The sequence below is a fragment of the Equus asinus genome, chromosome 8, assembly GCF_041296235.1.
Source record: "Equus asinus isolate D_3611 breed Donkey chromosome 8, EquAss-T2T_v2, whole genome shotgun sequence".
NCBI classification, from domain to species: domain Eukaryota; kingdom Metazoa; phylum Chordata; class Mammalia; order Perissodactyla; family Equidae; genus Equus; species Equus asinus.
Genome location: NC_091797.1, coordinates 46,354,479 through 46,377,786, shown reverse-complemented (window position 1 = coordinate 46,377,786; position 23,308 = coordinate 46,354,479). Strand labels below are relative to the sequence as shown.

Here is a 23,308-nt window from a genome sequence, read left to right as displayed (position 1 = left end):
GTAGCTAAGAAATACTTTCTTTGGGGAAAAGGACATAGCAACCAAGTGCGATATAGGGTGAGAGTGTATTTTTTCATTTTAAGACTCTTCAGTTTGGTTTTAATCGTGATGTTGTGTTATAAAACTTAGGTAAAGCAAAGACACTAACAGGGCCACTTGGAGATAAGATTACCTTAAAACCAAAGCCCATTATTAAGCTAAAGGAGAAATATAAATTAATGGTTAATCCTTAATGAAGTTTAGGTCCCTCTTAGCTCTAAAATGGCACGCTACATTTCCACCTTTTTTTAACCCAATTTCAAGATTATGGAACTTCAAAATAGGTGAACCATAACCCATATTGGAAAATAAAACAGATTGAGCCATAATGGCCTAAAATTGTCCTCAGGAAAGTTTGAGGCAAAGCACATTAGTGATATAGGAGCATCCACTGGGTGTGCTGCTTTTCTCTGATGGACAACTTACCACAGGACTGGCAATGTTATATATTAAGGGGAGGAGAAAAGCATACTCTTAGCCCCTTTTCTAGTACCTAGAGTTAAACCATACAGATCTTGAACCTCTCAGTCTATAGTATCAAAAAGTTCACAAATTTAGTCCATTTCTCAAAGTTCTGTTGACCACAGCCTTAATATTTGATTTGTGCATCAGGGAGTTTTAGGGAACATTCTGTGACTAAAGATCAAAAAGAAGGGAAGGAACTTTAAATAAATTTGGCCACACAGTCAGTAGTTAAAGGTTGATTATCCTTTGCTTGTATTAGAATACATGCAGATCTGTCTGCTGCATGGACAGAAACAGGCTTCATAGTAGCAGTGAGCACACAGGGGACCCAGACCTTTATTTCTAATATTTCCCACTAAAAGGAACCTGGGATCCCTGGAGAAATAGCTGATTCCAGGGCTAGAATAGGGAAGTTATAAGATGAATGTATCTGGTGCTTGGAAGTAAGGAAGTGCTCAAGAAAATGACAGAGGAATGCAAATTATGCAGCGCTGGGAAAAAAAGGACTTGTTGGGTCTGTACTGTTCAGGTAGATACTAAATGGCAAAGACAGGAGGGCTCTCCCTTACAATAGAGTGCTAGTAAATGTGGAGGGAAGGGTAGATATGGAAAATTCCCATTTTGCAACCATCATAGCAAAGACTGGTTATGGCAAAAATCAACAATGGTGCTCCTGATAAAGAGTAGGATATCTGCGTATTGTTTCCCACAGATTGCTTCTTAGTTGCAAGGGGAGAAATAATAACCATACAATGCAGAAACAGGACACTTTGACCAATCAAAATTAACATCAACAAAGCAAGCTGACTGCATGCTTCTGGATAAACTTGAGAAGGGCGTAAAGTCACTCACCCTGGGTGCTGGCCAGAATATGTAATCCAACTCTAACCAGGAGGAAACAGCGCTCAAATGCAAAATGAGAAACGCTTTATATTTTAAAAATTTGGCCTGAAACTCATTAATCAAGGCTGAGGAACCATTCCAGATTAAAGAAGACTAGAGCCATGACAACTAAATGCAATGATCCTGTACTGACTGTAGGAGGATTAAAAAACACTACCAAGGATATTAGGAAAATTAAAACGAATATGGATGGTAGATTAAAGTGTTATCAGTGTTACATTTCCTGAGTTTGAGAACTTTACTATGGTTATATAAGAATATCCTTGTACTTGGGACGTATGCCAAAGTACTAAGGGGTAAGGAATCAAGATGTATGCAGCAAACGCAAATAGTTCAGGAAATATGTATAAATACGCGCAGAAAGACAACAAAAACAAATGTGGCAAAATGTTAAAGACTAAATGAGGGTAAAGGTTATACAAGAGTTTTGTTACTATTTTTAAAAACTTTTCTGAATTTACTCTAAAATAAAAACTAAAATCAAACCAATGGCTGCTGAAATGCCCAAGTGGTTGAATACAACAGCGTAATTCAAAACAGTAAAACGGCTAAGAGCTTGGATTCTCTGGAGCCAGAGAGGCTGGTTTAAATCCTCCCCTACTCAGGATGTGAGCTTGGGTAAGTTACTACACTCCTGCATTGGTTTCCACTCAGGGTTCTTAGATAAATTAAGACAAAGGCTTAGAACAGTACCTGGCCATGGTAAACATTCCAAGTGTCATTTCAAATGAAGTCTAACTTTCAACTGATCAGAGAATGTGAAAGCATTTTGAAATTAAGAATATCTTCTTTCTTTTCCATGAAGCAAGGCATAAGGCCAGGCTGGTAACTATTAAAAAATAACAAAATGTCCTTGATTCCTATTCATGTGGAAATTACAAATCCAACTGCCAACTTTTTTCTTCTGAATTCACTGTTTAACCATGGAATATAAAATAACCCCCTCAGGTCATCAGAAACACCTATGCAGTGACTTGGAAAAAAAAGTTACCACTTCAAGTTTTGTGTATTCACCTGAATAGTCAGGGAACTTTCACCTATTTTATTTAGGTTATCATTTTTTCAAATTCCAACCAGAAGCTAAATACAATTGGAAACCGGTAAGCACTAAGTTTTACTCCAAAGGAGTAGGATCATTCAGATTTACCCCAATAAAAGTATGCAACCCTTAAGCCAAGCTTTTCTTCATTTAAAAGAAAAAGAAGAAAAAAAACTATACAGTAGTCTTTCCTTATGTTCATTGCACAAAATGAGTTCTGCTTTTAGAACTTTGACACTCAATGGTTTTCTTTTTTTTTTTTCCAATTTAAGATCTCAACTTTAATAACTTTTTCTACTCCAAAAAAACCTGTTAAGTTTTTCTTTAGGATGGTGTAGACACCAGTAATTCTGAAGAATTCACTGGAATTTTTTTTCTTTGTAATAAAAATCTCTTTAAAACCAAAAACCAAAACAAAACAAAAACCAAAAAGGAAAGTCCTCTACCTATCATGGTTTCTGCAGCTATGAATGTACTTCTCAGTTTGATAGCTGCTTTAGCTACTTCAGACTCCAGATCTGCTTTAACGTGTAAAACTATATCCACACTCAGCAGAATACTCTTTTATAACAGCAACTTGGGGAAAGAGATCTGGAAATAAAATACATATATTTATGAGTACCAGGAAACAAACATGGCCCAGTAAAATATGAGGCAAGATGCCTACAATGAGATGCTTTTTTCATTTAAGATTTCTTTCCCATGGTTGTATTTTCTTTCTTTTTTAACAACCACTTGTGGTCATTAGAATGAATCTGATAGTGCTCTGGAACAACGGTGATTACAGCAAAGCTATTAAGTTCTTTAAAATGTTATTTATACCTGTTACATTCACTTCTCACCCTCTAAATACTGATGACAGATGTCAGAGAGGCAAAAACCAGCACAAATGGAAAGACCATCAAAAATGAGTATCACCTTGTGCTTTCAGATACATTTAAGCATTTCAGTGTACAATAGTCCTTTCATTTCACATTTTAGTAAGATGCTGATGCAGTGCAGCAAATATGCAAAGCATCTTCTTTCACACAGTCCGTGCAGAAGACATCTAATTTTTTTAAAGTTCTGAGATACAAATGATTAAAAAGAAAAAAAATCCAGGATGAACAAGTTTCAAAATGCATAGTGTTCTGTGCATGAGTCCATTTTCTTTAAACTCTGAAAGAATAAAGTAAGAAAACAAGAAAAAAATTGCTGCTGCACTCTCTGATCTTCTCCATTTTGCTGGTCAGTACTCTATTCTGGCATGTAAGGATGGAGGTGATCCTCTATGGTGCCAACTGCCCAGTGGGTAAGCTGTTCCTGTGGCAGGTAGAGGCAGATGCTGCATAACTTGAAGATTGTAGCTTTGTTTTTTGGAGTCTGGAATGGGAAAAATTTTAATATTCTTAATAAGACTTTAACATAACTGACCAATTGTTAGATGAAGTCAATCTCCCACAATTTTTAAGCACGAATGGACACAGTAACAAAGCATACAGAGTAAGCGAATAAATTAATGGTCCCTACCCATTGGGGCCTTAGTCTAGTTAAGACAGAATCTTGCCATGCAAAAAGCAGAATAAACACAATTATAAACTAAATAGATGTTTAGAGAATTTATGCAGAATAGAAAAAAAGTCAACCACAGAACACTTGCTAAAAGAAATTAGGGATAAAGGCATTTCATGGAGACATATTTGAAAAGAAGTTTGAAGTCCTGTTTGTATATATAAAAACAGCAGATGTGATGAGACTAGAAGCTAGGGAGAAAATTAGAATTAAAAAAAATTTAAGAATATCCTGGGGTAAAAGACTAGAAGAAAGCCAAAGTATTACCAGATAAATCAAACTCTAAGTATTATTTTTAAAAAGTAGTTACTATGTTTTTTCTTTCTTTTTCCTCTCCCCAAAGCCCCCAGTACATAGTTTTATGTTCTAGTTGTTGGTCCTTTTGGCTGTGCTATGTGGTACCCTGCCTCAGCATGGCCTGATGAGTGGTACCATGTCCTCGCCTAGGATCCAAACTGGTGAAACCCTGGGCTGCTGAAGCGGAGCGCACGAACTTAACCACTCGGCCACTGGGCTGGCCCCAGTAGTTACTATTTTAACATCTAACACACAAACATACTAGGGGCTTTCACAAATAACCACTACTAGTAAATGGGAGATGGAATCTGAACCCAGACCTGCCTTCAAAGTTCATCTTGTTTTCATTATAAGCAATCTAAAAAAAGCAGAAGAAAAGAGAGACTGCCAATGTCTGAAGCAGTCTATATATGTAAATGAACCTATACATATGCACTATTTTTCCATTTTAAATGTTACAACATGTGCCTCTATACCACTTGCCCATCCACTATTATCCTTTGGTCTAGCCTTTATCACGTTACCTTATATTATGATAAAGGGCATAAGATCTCTATTAGATGATTTTTGATCAAGTCAATTTGTTGATTTCCTTAGCTATAAAATGGGAGCAGTAAGATCTACACCTCAGAGGATTATTGTGAGGATTAAATGAGCTCATACACGTAAAGTTCTTAGTATAGAGTCTGGTACATAATATACTGTATGTGTTGGCCACTGTCATATCAATCCTCCCATGAACTCATAATGGAGGCTGATTCTTCTATATAATACAAATACGGCAACACATCTCTAGCGTATGGAGAACAGAACTTGAGTGGAAGGAGACTAAGAGCACTTAAGACCAAATTCATCTACGACTAGGGTGACCAACCATCCCAGTTTGCCCAGGACTGAGGGCTTCCTCAGACTTGGGACTTTCAGTGCTAAAACCAGGACATTCCAGACAAACTGAGGCACCCTACCCTATAAACCAAATTTAGCTTACGAGCTTTTAATTTTCTTTTCATTAAAAGGATTCAAGCTGTTTGCTCATTAGGCATAGAAAACATCTGACCTTGATACATATCACAATATGATTTACTATTTATTTAGCAAAGTAACTCAAGTCACTAGTCATTTCTATACAGAATCAATGATCTCGTATATATTGACACGAAAATGAAATCTCTACACTGGTATACCAGTCATTATTAACACTTCTATGACTAAAAACCTCTTGGTGCTGTGGATTCCGTAAGTCAGTATCCTGCTATACAGTATTTTTCTAACAAGTAACTCAAATAAAAGTACACTGTTAGAAGCAGTTAAAAAGAAAAAATAGAGGCAGGCCCTGTGGCCGAGTGGTTAAGTTTGTGCACTCTGCTTCGGCAGCCCAGGGTTTCATGGGTTCAGATCCTGGGCGGAGACATGGCACCGCTTATCAGGCCATGCTGGGGCGGTGTCCCTCATAGCACAACCAGAAGGATCTACAACTAGAATATACAACTATGTACTGGGGGGCTGTGGGGAGAAGAAAAAAAAAAAAAGATTGGCAACAGATGTTAGCTCAGGTGCCAATCTTTAAAAAGAAATTCTTTTAGAAAGGAAAAATAAGTCAACCTAAAAATGTCCACCACAGGAGAGCTAAGGTAAAGAAACCAAAAACAAACAAAGCCCCAAAACCCCAGCTAAGCTATATGGTTTTTCAATTAGTTTTATCCAATACCTCCAGTGAAATTAACTTTCTTCTGTAATTCTCATAGTTCTTTTAAATTGTACCTATACATAATTTCTTAACTTTCTACAAGATAGAAAGTAAATATTTAATCTTCCCAAGTAGTCAGCTCCTTGAAAGTAGCTGTATGATTCACCTTTGTACTTTTTAGTACCTTGCACCGACTCTCTTAAATAAACATATGTTCTATAATTCAATTAATGTAATATTTCTTTTAAGTCGTTACTTAAACCATCTTCTCAATGAGGCCTCCTCTGGTAACATTAAGAATTCACACCCAACAGTTTATATATCCCCCCTTTTCTCTTAGCACTTATCATTATCTAACTATATATTTTACTATCTACTGCTGGGTCGCCCACAATGAAATATAAATCCATGAGCAGAGGAATTTTTGTCTGTCTTGTTCACTGTTGTACAATGCCTAGCACTTAGTAGGCACTCATGTGTTGAATGAACAGTAAATAAGTGAAAATGATCCTATTTTTAAAGGTTAATGACAGGATTATAAATCCAAAGTGATGATATCATATTTAGGTTTATGAGAATAAATAGCATTTTATATACTAAAAATTAATGTGGAATACCTGGATTGCCAATGAAAGTGGAAGTGCTTATTTAAAACACATGTGGCTCATCCCTTTAGATTTTTTCAAAGGTCAGTGCTTCTCAAACTATAATGTGTTACCAAGCACCCGAGGACTCTGTTCCAAATTCAGGTTCTGACTGAGTTGGACTGGAGGAGGGCCTGAGCGTCTACAGATCTAAGTTGTTCTCAGGTGATGGTGATCTGCCAACCATACTTTAGGTAGAGAAGCTCCAGTGTTTCTCAAACTCTAATGACACTGGAACCGTGACTTTTAAAAGCTCCCCAGGTAGTTCTATTTTAACATGCAGAAAAGTGTGGGAACCACTCCTCTAGGATGAGGCCCAGGATACCTGTTTCTTGTTTTTTAAATAACTTCAAAAAGATTGCAGGGTTGAAGGGGCAAAAGAGAATTAAGTAACTTATATGGAAAAAGCTTACTAACCAACAAGCTTTTTAAATGAGCCCTTAGTGATCTAAAAAAAAAAAAGTTTACCTGCAAGTGCTGTCTGTCAATGAAGAGAAACACTGACTGGTTAGGATTGTTGACAACAATTCCAGTCTTGTCCTTGCGGCTCAGTACATGCAGAAACTGTTTTTCATAGTCACCGTGATGAAACTCAAATTTGGCCTAATTAAGAAATAAAAACATTAACATGTAACTACAAACAAGTTACACTTCCTGAAACATCTACTGCACCCATATGCATATAGCTGTGCTGTCCAATATAGTAGCCCAGAGTGGCTAGGTAAATTTAATTAAACGCAATTTAAAATTCAGCTCTTCAGTAACACATTTCAAATGCTCAATAGTCACATGTGGCTAGCAGCCACCACTGTGAACAATCTCTTAAGATGTAGAACATTTCCTTCATCACAAAAAGTGCTATTGGATAGCACTCCATTATATAATTTGACTTTCAAGAAAAACTGCACCGAAGTGACTAGATCCTAATACTCATGATTTTAAGCCATATTTCACAAAAGATTTTCAGACCTACTCAGCTCAAGACTCCCACCTTAGTACTTTAATTAAGCCCAACAGCACCCTCCCTCCTCCCTTCTATTATAACAAAGAAACACTATGGATGGCTCTTAGAAAGAAATCTATTCCAATCCAAGCCACACATCTCACTACTTGTGTGACCTATGCAAGCAAATTCTTCAGCTTCTCTAAATTGCAGCTTCCTCAACTATAAAATAGATGGGGTCTAACCCATCGGGTCAGTTAAGAGGATTAAATGAAATGTAAAGCCCACATACCTCAAATACAGCTCCAGTTTTCACAGAGATGGGCTTTTAAGGATATACAAAATCCCTCAAAATTTTTAAAAATGTTTTTTATGTGCATTTTTTCAGATTAAAAAAAGTTATGAAGGACTGTTATCAATTAAGTTAAAATAGTCTTTTAATCTTTTAACATGAAGAAGATCAACTCCATCCTCCCGCAAAATGTCTGTGAAGAGGCCAAACGCTGGGTGAAAGGACCAGGCTAACACAGAATTCAAGAAACCTAGAAACCTTAATCTGACATTTAGATAATACTGAACTGTAAAATGATTGTCAGTCCGTCTGGTTCGGACGATCTTCATTTACTACGTCAAAGATGGCAGGAAATCCTAACACAGGAAAACCATCAGTTCCTGTTATCTAGGATCTTACCACCTGGAAGTTTTTCTTATCAAGTCATAACATAAAATATGACGCGGTATCCCTACATACTGTTATATGTAAAACATGATATTGAATTGTACCTCTGCAGAATTCCAATACTTACTGAACTCTTAGTATATAAAAAGCATGTTATTAGATACTGAAAAATACGACTAAGATTATCTCAACCTTACAGGGCTCACACGGTGCTTAAGAGGAGAAGCACATGCAGATATACAACTTAACTTGCTTTAAATCTTTCCTAGAATAAGATGCGGTTATCTGTAAAACCCTAAGATGGGTTCTTATTGTCAATGTGCTATGGGAGGAAGGAAGAATAAGTAATTAGAGTGAGCAATGTGGGCAGTACTACCAGATGATTTTGGATTAGGCCTTGAAAGATGACTGTAATTTTCCCTGGGGAGAGTAGTAACAGTAAGTAATTTGGAAAACGCCATTCTAGAAAACCAAACCTACACACACACAAATGTGTCAAAATCAAGATACTGTTTCAAGTGACAAAGCTTCAAGTATTTCAGTATGGCAAATACCAGGGTGGATGGGAGAAGCCAGGAGAGTATCACAGTGAAGAGATTTGAGTGAGACTTAAAAAAGCCTTCCATATAGTTCTATGGCATTCCTAGTCTACCCTACTGAATAACAGAAGTTTTTGGAAGGAATGATCCACACCAAACAGAAAACTCTAATAAGCAGCATGAAAGGAGCAATGCCCAAAAGTAATGAAATATTTTAATAGTGTGATGAAGAGCAGTAGCATTAGGGATGAAAAGGAAAGACGGAACATATTTTAATAGTACTTCACAGTACTCTGGAATATAGCAGGAACTCAACACTTTAAAACAATCTTTACTCTGCTTCCTATTGGATCTCACTACTGAAGTATTCAGATTGTAAAGTGCTTCAAGAGTCAAAAAAGAAAGTTTGGAAGTTAAAGTTTTGTTTTGTCATTTACCTTGAGAAAGAACAAAGTTATTTTTATTTAAGCCTTCTCATTCAGAATATTCATCTATCGTATGATGTAAATTCGTTTGTACATCGTTAACTTATTTCTGCAGTTGAATTTTAAAATTACAAGACATTACACCTATTTCCTACTGCTTATATTCAGTCCATAATTTAAGGTTTTGTAATACAGGGAACTTCCCCCAGTACAGGGTAGTGAGTTAAGAGCACATAAGCTTTACACTCAGTTCAGACTTACATCTTGACTGCCACTTAACTGCATAACCTTGGGCTGGTTATTTACCTAATCTCTAACTGCCTCAGTTTCTTTCTTTGCAGAAGGAGGTTCATATCTACCTAGTTATTCTAAGAACTGAGATTAAGTGTATATAAGGTATTTAGGAGACAGCCTAACATAGTCAACACTCAATAAACAGCCATGATTTCAAAGAAAAGTAGCATCTGAGACAAGACTGTTTTAACACAATTATTCCAAATAAGGTCTCAGAGGGAAAGACAGGATGCCAGAAATTAAAAAACATACTGTGATAAGTGGACCTAAATTTTTCCAATGGGAACTCCTGAATTAAAAAAACAAAAAGAGGGGCCAGGCTTGTGGCATAGTGGTTAAGTTCCCAGGCTCAGATCCCAGGCACGGACCTACAAACCACTCATCAAGCCATGCTGTGGCAGCATCCCACGTACAAAATAGAGGAAGACTGGCATAGCTGTTAGCTCAGGGACAATCTTCCTCAAGGAAAAAGGAAGACTGGCAACAGATGTCAGCTCAAGGCCAATCTTCCTCACCAAAAACAAACAAAAAACAAACCCTAATAGTGTTTCTGGAGAGCAGTCACAGCTGAAGTATAAAACCTGCTCTGATGACTATAAACATACCTTTTCCATTCCTGTCTTCCTGCCTTTTATACTCAACTTCTATTCTCCAGCACATTCATGTTAGTCAGATATCATCCATTAAAAGAAGACACAACATATGATATCATACTTTTACCTGTATTTAGCCTATGCATTATCTTTATAACTTGTTACTGTCAAATGAATCTTAGAAAAAGGAATGATAAGATGTGTAACAACATTACTGCGGACAAAGGAGTATACCAACTTGTCTATCACAACACAAAAGCATAGTAATGGATAAATGGGAAATTTCTTCAATGACAATTTTCATAATCCTAAGCATGAGCTTCAAATAAGCCTTCTAATATTTAGTTTAATACACTTAAAATGCGTCTTTAAATGTCATTATTTGTTTTTCTGATTGTAAAATAAAAGTATGCTCATTGTAGAAAATTATGGAAATATATGCATATAAACATAAATAAAATTAGAATCATCAACACCTGGGTAAAAATGCCCTTAAATAAACACTAGAAATTGTCAAGTAAATCAAATGTCAAGTCAGTCAAAAGTTAGTAAGATGTCAAGGAAGGTTAATTAAGAACCACTACTAAATTTCTCTCCTGTACAGTTTTATATACAAATCAACTTCTAGAAACAGGTTTCTTAGATCAGACTCTTCTGAGAACCAGGATGGTTAGGTATACTACAGTCATGCGTTGCTTAAGGACAAGAATACGTTCTGAGAAATGAATCATTATGCGCTTTTTGTCATTGTGAGAACATCACAGAGTGTACTTACACAAACCTACCACACACCTAGCTTATTTGGTACTAATCGTATGGGACCACCATCGTGTACGTGGTCAGTGGTTTACTGAAACATTGTTACGTGGGACATGATTATATTTCAGGAGTGTGTGTGGTGCAGGGCAAGCGATCTTCTCAAGTTCATCTATGGACCCCTCTATAAATCAACCAATGTCTACCTTGAAAGATTGTCTCTGGCCATAATTTCAAAGACATACTGGGTAGTTAGAACTGCCTCCTTCTCAAGATCTTCTATAATCCAACGGCTTTCTCTTCTTGCAGTAGAAATATTCAAAAGGACAGGGGTACTCACGAAATAAAACTTACTAGAAAGCACATTCACAACAACACACACAGAGATACAGAGATTAGACTGGTAGTTGTGGGAGGATGTGAAAGCAGTAACAGGGCATATGTGTATGGTGACCAATGGTAATTGTCTTTGGGTGGTGAACATGATGTAATCTACACAATCAAAATATAATGATGCACACCTGAAATTTGTTATAAACCCACGTTACCTCAATAAAAAAATAAACTTAAAAAAAAAAAAAGGAAGCATATTTCCAGAGAATTTCTTAAGTTAGACCCTATTCAAGGAGTTTTCACTTATTTAAGCACTCACCACACTTATTTTAGAATAAAATACCTGAACAGGCCTAAAAGGCTCATCAGATTCCTTCCACCTAGAAAACAGGAGACAGACAATTTTTTCAATATCATTCCGAGGCCAAAGAATGAAATCCATCTCCTGAGTACAGCCAATCACATCCTATAAAATGACAAAAAAAAAAAAAAATTACTTTCAAAGAAACAAAGCCGTAACAAGCAATGTCACAAATTATAGGGTTTGACTAAAGAAACATTTTGCAAGTGCAAATGGTTCACTATATATCATTTTATATCTTCAAAGGTAGTAGTAATAGGACTGTATACAATCTGAATAGCTGATGACCAAAGTCGAACTTTTATCTTGGGCAGTCCATAGTCACTCAGTCCAGTGTCCCTCACATCAAGACCTAAATTCATCAGCATACAGTGAAAACTCCAACTAAAGCTCTGATTTTTTTGTCTCCGTTTTTCAAGTTCCTGCACCTATATTTCTACTTTTCAAAATCATAACCTATTTAAGCAAAGGTGTCTTGGAACTGCTAATATGAATCACTACCTTATTACAGCTGAAATGCTATTTTTGCTGTATGCTGACAGAAAACTACTTTTCTCCATTCTTGTTCCTCTTATTATCACAGTCCAGCATATTAATTTTCAAAAGCCAAGAAACCTCTTCTAGACCAGTACGTGGTTATCTCCAGCCTTCCCCCAACCCACTAACTGTGGGGTCTTCTTGTTCAAGTTTGCCCACATTTACAATGAGCTGCAGAAGTTTAGAAGGTTGGCAGCAATAACACCCCCTACTTTAAGTTTCTTATTTTTAAGGGGTATGATGTTAGTTCTCCCCCCAAAAAGGAAAACCCAATACACAGTAATATAAAACATTATTCACAGCAATAATGTACACCATTATCAGCATAACACCACGTGAGAAAAGTTATCCATATATTTTATTTGAAGTCAAATTTTTTTTTAAGGACGATTAGCCCTTTTTATGTATTTATTTGAGGAAGATTAGCCCTGAGCTAACTGCTGCCAATCCTCCTCTTTTTGCTGAGGAAGCCTGGCCCTGAGCTAACATCCGTGCCCATCTTCCTCTACTTTATATGTGGGACGCCTACCACAGCATGGCATGCCAAGCTGTGCCACGTGCGGACCCAGGATCCAAACCGGGAAACCCCAGGCGCCGAAACGGAACGTTCGAACTTAACCACTGCACCACCGGGCTGGCCCCCCGTGAAGTCAACTTTTGAAGAGATTCATCACCATAACTACTCATCCTCAGGGAGAAAAAAAACAGAAGCTTAAATCACAAAAACTTATCAAATCAAGACTTAAAAACAGAACTTACTCTTCTCATAGACTGGTATCGAGGAGCATGGAGCTGTACCACATCCTTCTGTAAAAGCTCTATGGAACTTTCCAAGGAATAGCTGGAATCTCGCACACCTTTCAGGATATTTTCTTCATAATTATTTGTCATGACTGGTATAACCTCAGACACTTCAAAAAGTGCTGATTTTTTCTTCTAAAATAAAAAAACACATATTAACTCACAGTTAGCACAGTGTCTTAACATCCAGCTCATGTCACAATGTCATGTATCTTTACCCTCATGCAGCAAAATTCTTAACGGAAGTAATTTTTGTACTGAAAACACAGATTTTCAACTGCTTGATTTTATAGCATTATGGCATCCACAGCAAGCACTTAGTTTAGACAATAACATTTCTCTTTTTTTGAGGAGGAGGAGGATTAACCCTGAGCTAACATCTGCTGCCAATCCTCCTCCTTTGGCTGAGGAAGACTGGCCCTGAGCTAACATCCGTGCCCACCTTCCTCTACTTTATATGTGGGACGCCTGCCACAGCATGGCCTGCCAAGTGGTGCCACGTCCACACCCGGGATCCGAACTGACAAACCTCCGGCCACCGAAGCGGAACGTGCACACTTAACCACTGCACTACCGGGTTGGCCCCTAGACAATAACATTTCTTAAATGCTGTGAGAAACAAACACTAGACACCCCTAAAGTTTGGGGGGGAAAAAAGTGATTTACTTGATGTAATTTCATTTAACTGGTTCTACATTCAGCTAAATTAAAATCTCAGCAGTTTAAAAATAAAGCTGTTCAGACAAATTAACTGTTTCACTCCTTAAAAGGGTCAATTTCCACTGCGCCTTCCAAGAGTTATACAACTACAACTGTCAATGTTTGAAGGAAAAATGTCTACCAAACTGAGTTTCAAATTCAGTTAAGACGAAGTACTCATGAATTTAGGTTATGAAATTCATGAACTACTCAGGCCAATTGCCTGCATACTGTCCATTCACAGAATAAAAACAGGTTTTCAGAGGGGTTAAAGAACTAGATGGTTGAGGCATCTAAGAGATTAAATACAAAGACCTATTCTCACTACTTATATCTTGCATTTGTTTATAGTGAACCTACATTACACTATCTTCAACTAAAATCTTATCTCATCAATTCTTCAGTCAACTTATTAAGAGAAAACAGAGAAGTAAATTCTTGGTACTATCCAAGTGCTACCCAATCTCGGGACAATCACTTCTAAACAAACCACTTTATACTCTAGCAGCAATAAAAGCATTCTTAAATACTAATGACCTCTAAGAGTTAAGAGTGGGGGTAAATCTTGGGAAATTTCTAAATATTAAATAGATACCATACTAAGATTCTATTTCTAAGCTGAAATTAGCTCATGATTTAAGAGCAAAAATCAAAGTATTTCCTTACATTCACAAGCTAATCTCACATCAAATAGAAATTATCAAAGACACTGCCCATTATTTTAAGTTGCAAAAAAATACTATTTTTATCTTGTTCTCCCTTCACTATTCACAGTCATTATTTGCGTTTTAACTGTGGAATTAATTCTCATTAAGATAAAAAAAAAAAAAAAGAATCTAAACTTCCTCTTCAGGGCATTTTGAATTTTACTAACTTGCACTTCTAAACACAAATTAACCATTACAGTATTTATTGCTCTGCAAAATTCAAGTGTGTTCTGTTTCATTAAACGTACCTTGAGAAAAGATACCTATAGGATGGAGGTGAAGAAACAGACTGCTTTGAGCACACAAACATTTTGATTCTAACTTACCACTTTCCGACATTCTATTTACACTTTGACAATCTTTCAATTCAGTTATAAAGTTCTCTATATAAATGAAACTTATTGTAAAACATAATGAAAGTTTCACAATGTTGCCCACCCCATGTTAACCGATTGTGGACCCTACTAAGCTTTACAATAAATATTTCCAAACCAATGATTACTCAAGCCTTCCATTCAGTTATTACCCATAAGGATGAAAGTTAAAGCATACAATGTATACTTATGTCAACCACTCTTTAATACTCAGTTATTTAAGAGTAACAAATAATAGACACTTACAAAAATCACTTGTGCTAATTCACATTAAGAACTTTAAATTACCTTCTCCTTGAATACAAAGGCAATATACATCTTGAAGTCAAACTGGTCAGCTAGAGATTCTTTTTTCTTTCTAAGCTGAGCACGTAGTCTGTTCAGAGCTTGTTTCTTCCGGGAGTTTGGGTCCCCCATTTTGAAATACAGGTGGTACTAAAGCCTTTGGAAATTGTCACTAAACTATGGGCACTTTTTCTTAAGACTCAAGTACAACAGAAACAAGTCATTTTTTTCCTGCTAATATGATTGAATAGCTAAAATCACGACTGTAACCCAAAAACTGCACCTTCTGGCAATATTAGCAGACTGTCATATTACAGGGTCAAGAAACAAAAGCTGCTGTCCAGTCATGTCTGGACAATAACGTTTGGGATGGATGGGAAAAAGGACGGGGAGGAAGGAAAGAAAGAGGAGAAAATACTTGAACTAACTTTTTGGAAAACACATTTGACTTAACTGCCAAAATAAAGGCGGGGGGGGGGGGGTGAAGAGCCTATTATCAGGATTTAGGTGTGCAATAAAACACAGCTGACACCAGTCCAATCCTTAGAATCCATTCGGATTTTTTTTTCCCTCTTTTTAGAGAAGAGATTATGAAAAGGAACGGGGAGGGGGAAGTGTGATCCTCGCTTTCCAAATAGCAAAAAGGAAAGGAAAAAAAAAAGAAACCACCAAAAAAAACCCCAGAACAGGGTAGGTGAATGAAACTGAAATACCCAATTGGATTTTACCCAGCCAGATCCATGGCTGTAGTACCTAATTAATACGTAGTTATTTCAGATTTCACTATTGCTATGTATCGTCAGTGCTTGTTATTGATTACACTTGGTGGTGAGCAAAGAGAAAAGTGCAAAATCGGTAGAGAAGGAAGGGGAGAGGTACAGGGTTTCCCTGCAATCAACTACAGTGTATACCGGGGGCGGACAGCTGTTGCCCAAAGGAGCCATGAGAAAAAACAGCGGAGTCATTACCAACTTCCCCATTACCCACATTTTCACCCTCAGGCGGCTGCTAACGCTGCTGCCAAGGAGAATCATGATGGCAGGGGGAAAGGGGGTGTACAACACGATATACTAATTCTTCCGGCTCTGTGGTTAGACCTGATTAATGCCCGGGACCCCAACACCCCCAGCCCTGCAAAGAGTCCTACATTCCCCAAGGGAGCCTTCCCTATGAATCTGCCCCCGTTCAAGATCGTGGGGAGTGCGCCTTATCTTCTTACGAGCATTGCTGAGGCATAGGTGGCGGGTTTTTCTCCCAGATCCCAGGCAGTGCCCGGGGACCACCTGCCTTCCACCCCCCACGTCCCACCCCCACCCTTCGCCTTCAGCGGCAGCGACTCACTCGCACCACGGGAGACACAGGATCACTCAGGTTTTCACTCATTTCATCGTAGAAACAATTCCCGCCCGGGTAGAGGAGGCGGGAGAGGGTAAATGGGAAGGATCAGTGGGGGGGAAAAAAGAAAATAGTCGTGTTAATAGCAATTACTTTTTAAAGTACGCCCACCCCACCCGTCCAAAAAAAATTAAGTTCCCGGATTCGCTCTCGCTCAGGTTGAACAGACCATGTTTCCCGAGTTTGGATGGTTTAGGGTGGGGTCGTTAGTTTCGTTCCCGAGGGGTCAAAGGGGTGGAACTGAGGCAGCTGGGGCGGGGATGGCTGACGGGGAAATCCCCTCCCTGGCCCCGCGGAGACCGGGACTCACGGACCGACTCTCGGGCGGGGTTCAGGCCCTCTAGCCGCAGCCTGCGGGCGGAGCGGTGGCGGCGGCGGAAGAGGAGGCGGCGGCGGGGGCGCTGCTCGCAGCACGGGCAGGAGCCATGTCAAGAGAAAACCACCAGCCAACTGCGCCCCTCCATCCCCGCTGCAGTGCGCACTGTGACCGGACCGCCCGCGCTGCTGCCGCCACTCAGCCCCCACCTGGGACCCATAGTCTGGCTCGGCGCCCCGGGCGGCGGCGGAGGGAAAGACGCGGAGACAGCGGAGGCGACGAGAGAGAGAGAAGAGGAGGAAAAACGAGGAGAAAGAGGAGGGGGAGGATCGGTGCTGGCGGCGGCGGGGGGAGGGGAGGAAGGGGAGGGGAGCCCTGCGCTACGGGGTCTGTCAGCGAAGTAAACCCCCCAAAATAAAGTTATTTCAGTTCAAGCATCTGCTCTTGAGTCTTTCTTCCCCCCACGGTCGGGTTCCGGTTCTCCGGAAAGAAGGTCGAGGAGACCCGCAGGGGGAAAAGCCGAAGCGGAGGGTGAGCGTCCGCGGTGGCACAGCCTCGTTCGCCCCCACCGGTGGCTGCGGAAGCGGCGGCGGCCTGGGGCGCCTCCCGGGTCCGGGGCAGAGTCGCGTTTGAGAAGAGAGGCGAGAACAAACAACTTAAAATGGCAGCGACGGCCGCTGCGTCACCCGCCCCTCGCCGGCACCGCCCCAAACTCTCTGCGGCTGCGCACCCCGTCGGCCTCTACCATCTGCACAAAAATCAGGGGGGGAGAAGAGACTGGAGCCAGGGAGGTTTTCAGGGTTATCAAGGTGAGAGGAGAGACGAGCAGGAGGAGAGGGTGTGACGGAGATTTTAAAAGGATGAGCCTTTCAAGTTAAACTTTTTACTGGGTATTTCCCCCTCAAACGGGAGTCTCAGAAAAGAGACTCCCCTCTTGTCCAGTATGGACTTTCCATGGGGCGTGGAAAGAGGCACCCATACTCCCTCCGCCCCCCTGCGTCCGGAGGTCCCAATCTCCTGAGTTGGCTCCTTGCCCCTCCCCCCATGGGCGTCATAAAGCCACGCCCTTATGCCCTCGCGGACAAAGCACCCGGATGGACTCGCTTTTCCCGGGTCTCTTCGGCTAATCGGACCCGGCTGGGCTCTTGAGCCGGCGTGCGGAGCGTGGGCTGAGAGTAGGCGAAGGTGGGGGCGGAGAGAAGGAGGAAAAGGAAAGTGCGTGTTGGGAGGTTGGGGGCAGATTCTCACTTCACTGCATTGTGGTTTTGTTTCTACCCCGCGGGTTGGTAATCCTGGGGTGCGCCTCACGGCATCTTGCAACGGCAGGCCGAGAGTTCGCGTCCAACACCTGGCGTTTAAACAGCGGGCAGGAGAAAGTTGGTCGCGCGTGGTCTCTGGCCCGCACCTGGCCACGTGCGCAGGGAGGGAGGGCGGTCCTCAAGGTCTGAAGAAGATCACACGCCGGTCGAGCGTTGCTGCTGTGACTTAGGAGAGAAACAGCCGAAGCCGCCGCGTGGATTTTCCCCCGCTGCTTGCAGAACACAATTTCTTTAGGGATCCCTTGACCTCAGACCACGCAGTCCTGTCCCTACCTGGTTCTCTTGTGTTCCTCAAAATAGGGAGAGCGTACTGTGGGGCCTTTGCCACGGAATCACTCTTCCTTGGCGCCAAAGAGCTTTGAGTCCCGTTTTCCAGAACTCTAATGTGCTGATAAAAAGCGTGGTTAGATAAGTGAGTAATCAGCCAAAGGTCAATACTCAACAAAAGCAAAGACTATATGCTCTTTATGAGCCTCTCTGTGATGAAATTTTAGAAGTCTGTTGGGTCCCCAAATTACTGGTTCTCAGTGAAATCAAAATAGGTTACCCCTAATAGCTTTTTGTGTGTGTATGAGGAAGATTGGCCCTGAGCCACCATCTGTGCCAATCTTGCTCTATTTTGTGTGTGGCACGCTGCCATAGGGTGGCTTGGTGAGTAGCTGTGTAGGTCCACACCAGGGATGTGACTTGTGAACCCTGGCCGCCAGAGCGGAGCGCCAGAGCTTAACCACTACGCAACCAGGCCAGCCGCTATAATAACATTCTTTTTTCACCTGTGAGCCAAAAGAATAATTGGGACCCACTCTTCAACATAAATTGTCCAGAGGTAAAGGATGAGATTCCTGTGGTTGCCAAATTATTGCTAACCTTGAAAGATAAAGCTAACGTTTTACCGGTGCTTCCCTGATTGATTTTCACAGTCTCGTAATGATAATTGTGTAGAAAACTCACAAAGGTAAAATTGAAGATTTCAGGCGTTTGTGAAATTGGTTTTAAAAAAAGACAAAAAAATAGCACTGTTTCAGATCTCTTTGATCTGGCCTTAATTTGTATCCATGGTCATCTCCATAGAAGAATTTTTTTAAGTAGCTTTATGGGAAATATAAGTCACAAAACATAAAATTTACCTATTTAAAGTGTACAATTTAATGGTTTTTAGTATATTCACAGAGTTGTGTAACCATCAGCACAATTTGAGAACATTTTCATCACCCACAGAAGAAACTTTGTACCCATTAGCAGTCTCTCCCGTTCTTCCTCTTCCCCGGCCCTAGGCAATCACTAATCTATTCTGTCTTTATAGACTTGCCTTTTCTGGACATTTCACGTAAATGGAATCATATAGTACTGGTCTTTGTGACTGGCTGCGTGTTGTAGCACGTTTCAGTACTTAATTCTTTTTTATTGCTGAATAGTGTTGCATTGTATGGATATTCCGTATTTTGCTTTTGTGCTGTTTTTTTCAATTCTCTTGGGTGAGAATTGAATTGAACCTAGGAGTGGAATTACTGGGGCAAATGTTAACTCTACAGTTAACCATTTGAGAAACTGCCTGACTCTTTTCCAAAGTGGTGGCACCATTTTACATTCCTACCAGCAATGTGTAAAGGCTCTAATTTCTCCACATCCTTGTTATTGTCTGTCTTCTTGGTTATAGCCATCCTAGTGGGTATCTCATGGTGGTTTTGATTTGCCTTTCCCTAATGATTAATAGTGTCAAGCAAGCATCTTTTCTGTGCTTTTGGTCATTCTTCTATCTTCTTTGGAGAAATTTCTGTTCAGAGATTTTGCCCATTTTTTAGCAGGGTTATTTGTCTTTTTATTATTGAGGTGTAGGAGTTCTTTATTCTAAATATAAATCCCTTATTGGAAATATGATTTGCAGTATTTTCCCCCATTCTGTGGATTGTCCTTTCACTTTCTTGGTGGTGTTCTTTGCAGCAGAAAGGTATTTAATTTTGATGCAGCCCAATTTATCTGTTTTTTCTTTCCTTGTGCTTTTCGTGTCTTATCTAAGAAACTATGGAAGAATTTTTACATTACTATAATAATCATGAAAAAACAGGATGGAACACATGTTGAGGTGAAAAATGAAGTTTTCGGTTTCAGCGCGTATGAAACAGAATTGGAGACACCTGATCACAAGCTGAACAACTCCTATAACGTTGTGCTGTGGGTTTGTGTCGGGTCTTAGTGAGATGAGCCACGAAACAGGAGCAAGGTGCCTTAGAGGAAGAAAACACTTCTAGCTCAATTTTCTCCGCAACTTGGAAGGGCTGTAAAATGAGAAGGATAATCAAAGGCAATAAATTTTTAAAAACCATGACCATAATGTTCCTCGATGAAATTCAGATAAAAGTCAGATAGAACTCATTTAAGATTTAGCTTTGTTAACTGTGGAAAAAGTCCACTTAATTGTGTTAGAAATGACTTCTTTGGAGTTAGACTGCTTCAAACACAGATTTGTGAAGTGATGATGGTGGCACCTTGACTAAAAATGCCTGCTTAATTTCCCCTTAAGGGTTTAAATTGCACCATTAGATACATTGTGTGTCATTTTCTTGGTTGAAATGCAGATACCACTGCAGAAGTTTATATTTTCAATAAAGTAACATACTGTGAAGATTCTGTGCCAACCTCCTCCCTGGAGAAACAGAATCCAGATGGCTCCAAGGTTAACCTCCCAACCTCTAGGCAGACCGACTCTTCTGCATTGATTCCAAGTTAAGAAATGATTACTCCAGGATATGGTTACATAGCCTAACTGGATGACAATAAGATAGACAATCAAGTATTTGACAATTGTTCTTTACTATTCTAAGAAGAACCAGCCTTCTCTTTTACCTTTGAAATATACCTTGTCTGAACACACATTCCCTTACAAAACTCTAGTCTTCTCAACACCACCGTCCCTCATATTTATGGCCAGCAAGCATACTAGATTTTTCAGGAATTCTCAAATATTTTATCCCTTCTTTAGTGCTATTAAGTTTACCAGACGTGGGTCTTGATTTTTGGTCATACTTATGGTTTACAGTTTAATAAGCCTGATAAACATCTACACAGCACAAGTTTATGCTTAGACTATACAGGCCTGGAGAACTAGTTCGGATACTCTGTCGTTTGAGCCTAAAAGCAGCAGCACCAGGGCCCTAGTCTCCAGATTTCAACCTTACAGGTTTACCGTGTAAAATAACTATGATAATATGGGCGATAAAATGTGCACAGTCCCGTAGGGATTATTCACAGCACATACTCCAGCACATGCAGACCTCTCATCCACAACAATGGTTACTAATGGTAACCACAATGGTTACTAAACAAAAAGGATATAAAAAGGAGAAACTGTATTTGTTCGAGGGCTTTGCTTAGCCTTTTGGCTGGGGTGGGGGGGCGGGGGGATGTGCAAGGCGATAGTTTGTTAATTTCTCCTCTAGTCTTACCCTAATTTCATGTAAGCCCAAACTGTGGAGGTCAGTCCTTATTTGCAGGCTGATAGTTGAATACTTACTGAAGCCCTAAAGCAAGTCATAGGCTTAGAAAATGAGATTTGGCAAAGTAACCAGCATTGTCCCCAAGTTTAGGACACAGTTAAGAATCAGAGGAATACGTGGATGAATACTTACACTCCACCAGATATTTTCTTTATTTTTTAATTTCTTCTCTGCTTCCTTTCTTTCTCTCTCCTAACCTTCCTTTTTTCTTTTCCGCTTATGCTTTATGCCTACTGGCATTATCCAAAAATGTTACTTAGCCTCCTTCTGTTTATATTTTGGGTTTGATACTGACCCTGGTATCAGTTTCCCCACATTAAACCCAGCATATATGGGGTTAAAACCAAAACACTCATTCCCTGCTTACTCTCTGGCTTCCTGGCTCCAGAATCCACTATCCTCCATGGAGACAGACACCGTCAAGGACAAGCACCTGGACCATCTCCTCCCGACAAAGAGATACGGGCTGGTGGGAAAGCTGCTGACCAGCAAGGTCACAGGCTCCCTTCTCTCTGCAAGTAGTCTCAAGGCCAAAGACAGGCTGGTGGGAAAGCTCCGACCAGCAAGGCCATATGCTCCCCCTCCCCTACCTAAACCCCCAAATAAAAACCCTTCCTTTTAGCTTTTCCGGGAGTTTGGGATTTGAGCATTAGCTGCCCTCTCTCCTTGCTCAGCGCTGTGCAAAAAATAAAATTCCTACTTTCTTCCACCACACCTGGTGTCAGAGATTGGCTTGCTGCACAACGGGTGAGCGAACTCACTTCATGTTCGGTGACAGGTTTACAGATGTGCAGTCTGCTATCTGAACACATCTGTTGATGCCTTTTGAGAAGGAACTTTTACATATTATCTTTGTTTGTCTTGATTTGTAAAAGAAAAAGCAAATGCCATCAAAAGCATGTTCATTTAGTTTTTCTTGACTCCTGATTCCCACTGACTTTTGCTTCTTGAACATTTCTTAATTTCATTTCAAAGATCTTTCTTGATTCCATATGTCACTCCCACAATTCAAAATGTTATTACTAACTAACCCATTTAATGTATCTAGCAAGGTTATAGCAGTCAATTGGAAAAATCTGGTTTCTGACACTTTTGTTAGAAATACATTGTTACCATTAGGAATAAAATGTTAAAAATATTAAAGAATTTGCTTCATTCATCGTACTGTACTCCCACATACAGAGGATTTAAGGCAAATTTGAGTGGTTAATATATCAAGGAAAATTTAAATATTTGGGGAATTTTTTTCCTTCCTTCTTGGAACACATTTCACCATCTATTCCACAAAGATTAGCTGGTGAAAAGGGAATGGGAAAGATATATACATGTGTAATAATTTCTTCTATAGGTAGGAAGTATATTCATACAAGTGTACTCTAATGGAAGTAGGTAAATTCTTTGTCTAGTAATGAAATAAAATAATGCATGTTTGCGTGTGCATGTATATATGTATATATAAAAATCCTGTGTGCAAACACACAGATAAATGTACAGACTACTACTGGTATACTTTTTCATTTGAACATTGCATTATCTGTTTCCACATAACAAATTACCTCAAAATTTAGTGGTTTTAAAACAGCAAACATTTATTATCTCATAATTTCTGTGGATCAGGAATTCAAGAGCAGCTTAACTGAATGATTTGGGCTCAGTGATGTTGAAGTCAAGATGTTGGCCAAGGGGGCCAGCCCCATGGCCGAGTGGTTAAGTTCTTGTGCTCTGCTTCGGTGTCCCAGCGGGTATTTGCGGGTTCGGATCCTGGGTACGGATATGGCACTGTCATCAGGCCATGCTGGGGTGGCATCCCACATGCCACAACTGGAAGGACCC

General features: G+C 39.8%; 1 protein-coding gene across 2 annotated transcripts; it reads right to left on the bottom strand.

Annotated features, from left to right (window-relative positions):
* Positions 1 to 2,407: 2,407 nt before the first annotated feature.
* Positions 2,408 to 17,363, bottom strand: C8H6orf62 (chromosome 8 C6orf62 homolog). 2 transcript variants are annotated; one of them, XM_014851608.3, is made up of 5 exons: positions 14,955 to 17,363; positions 12,845 to 13,021; positions 11,531 to 11,653; positions 7,094 to 7,228; positions 2,408 to 3,808 (listed from the first exon to the last, which is right to left on the bottom strand). In XM_014851608.3, exons 1-5 carry the CDS (start codon positions 15,081 to 15,083, stop codon positions 3,683 to 3,685), a joined length of 690 nt encoding a protein of 229 aa, XP_014707094.1. In that variant the 5' UTR covers positions 15,084 to 17,363; the 3' UTR covers positions 2,408 to 3,682. The 2 variants fall into 2 exon arrangements, with proteins under 2 accessions (XP_014707094.1, XP_014707095.1); XM_014851609.3 differs by having other exon boundaries at positions 16,293 to 17,346.
* Between the last annotated feature and the right edge of the window lie 5,945 nt (positions 17,364 to 23,308).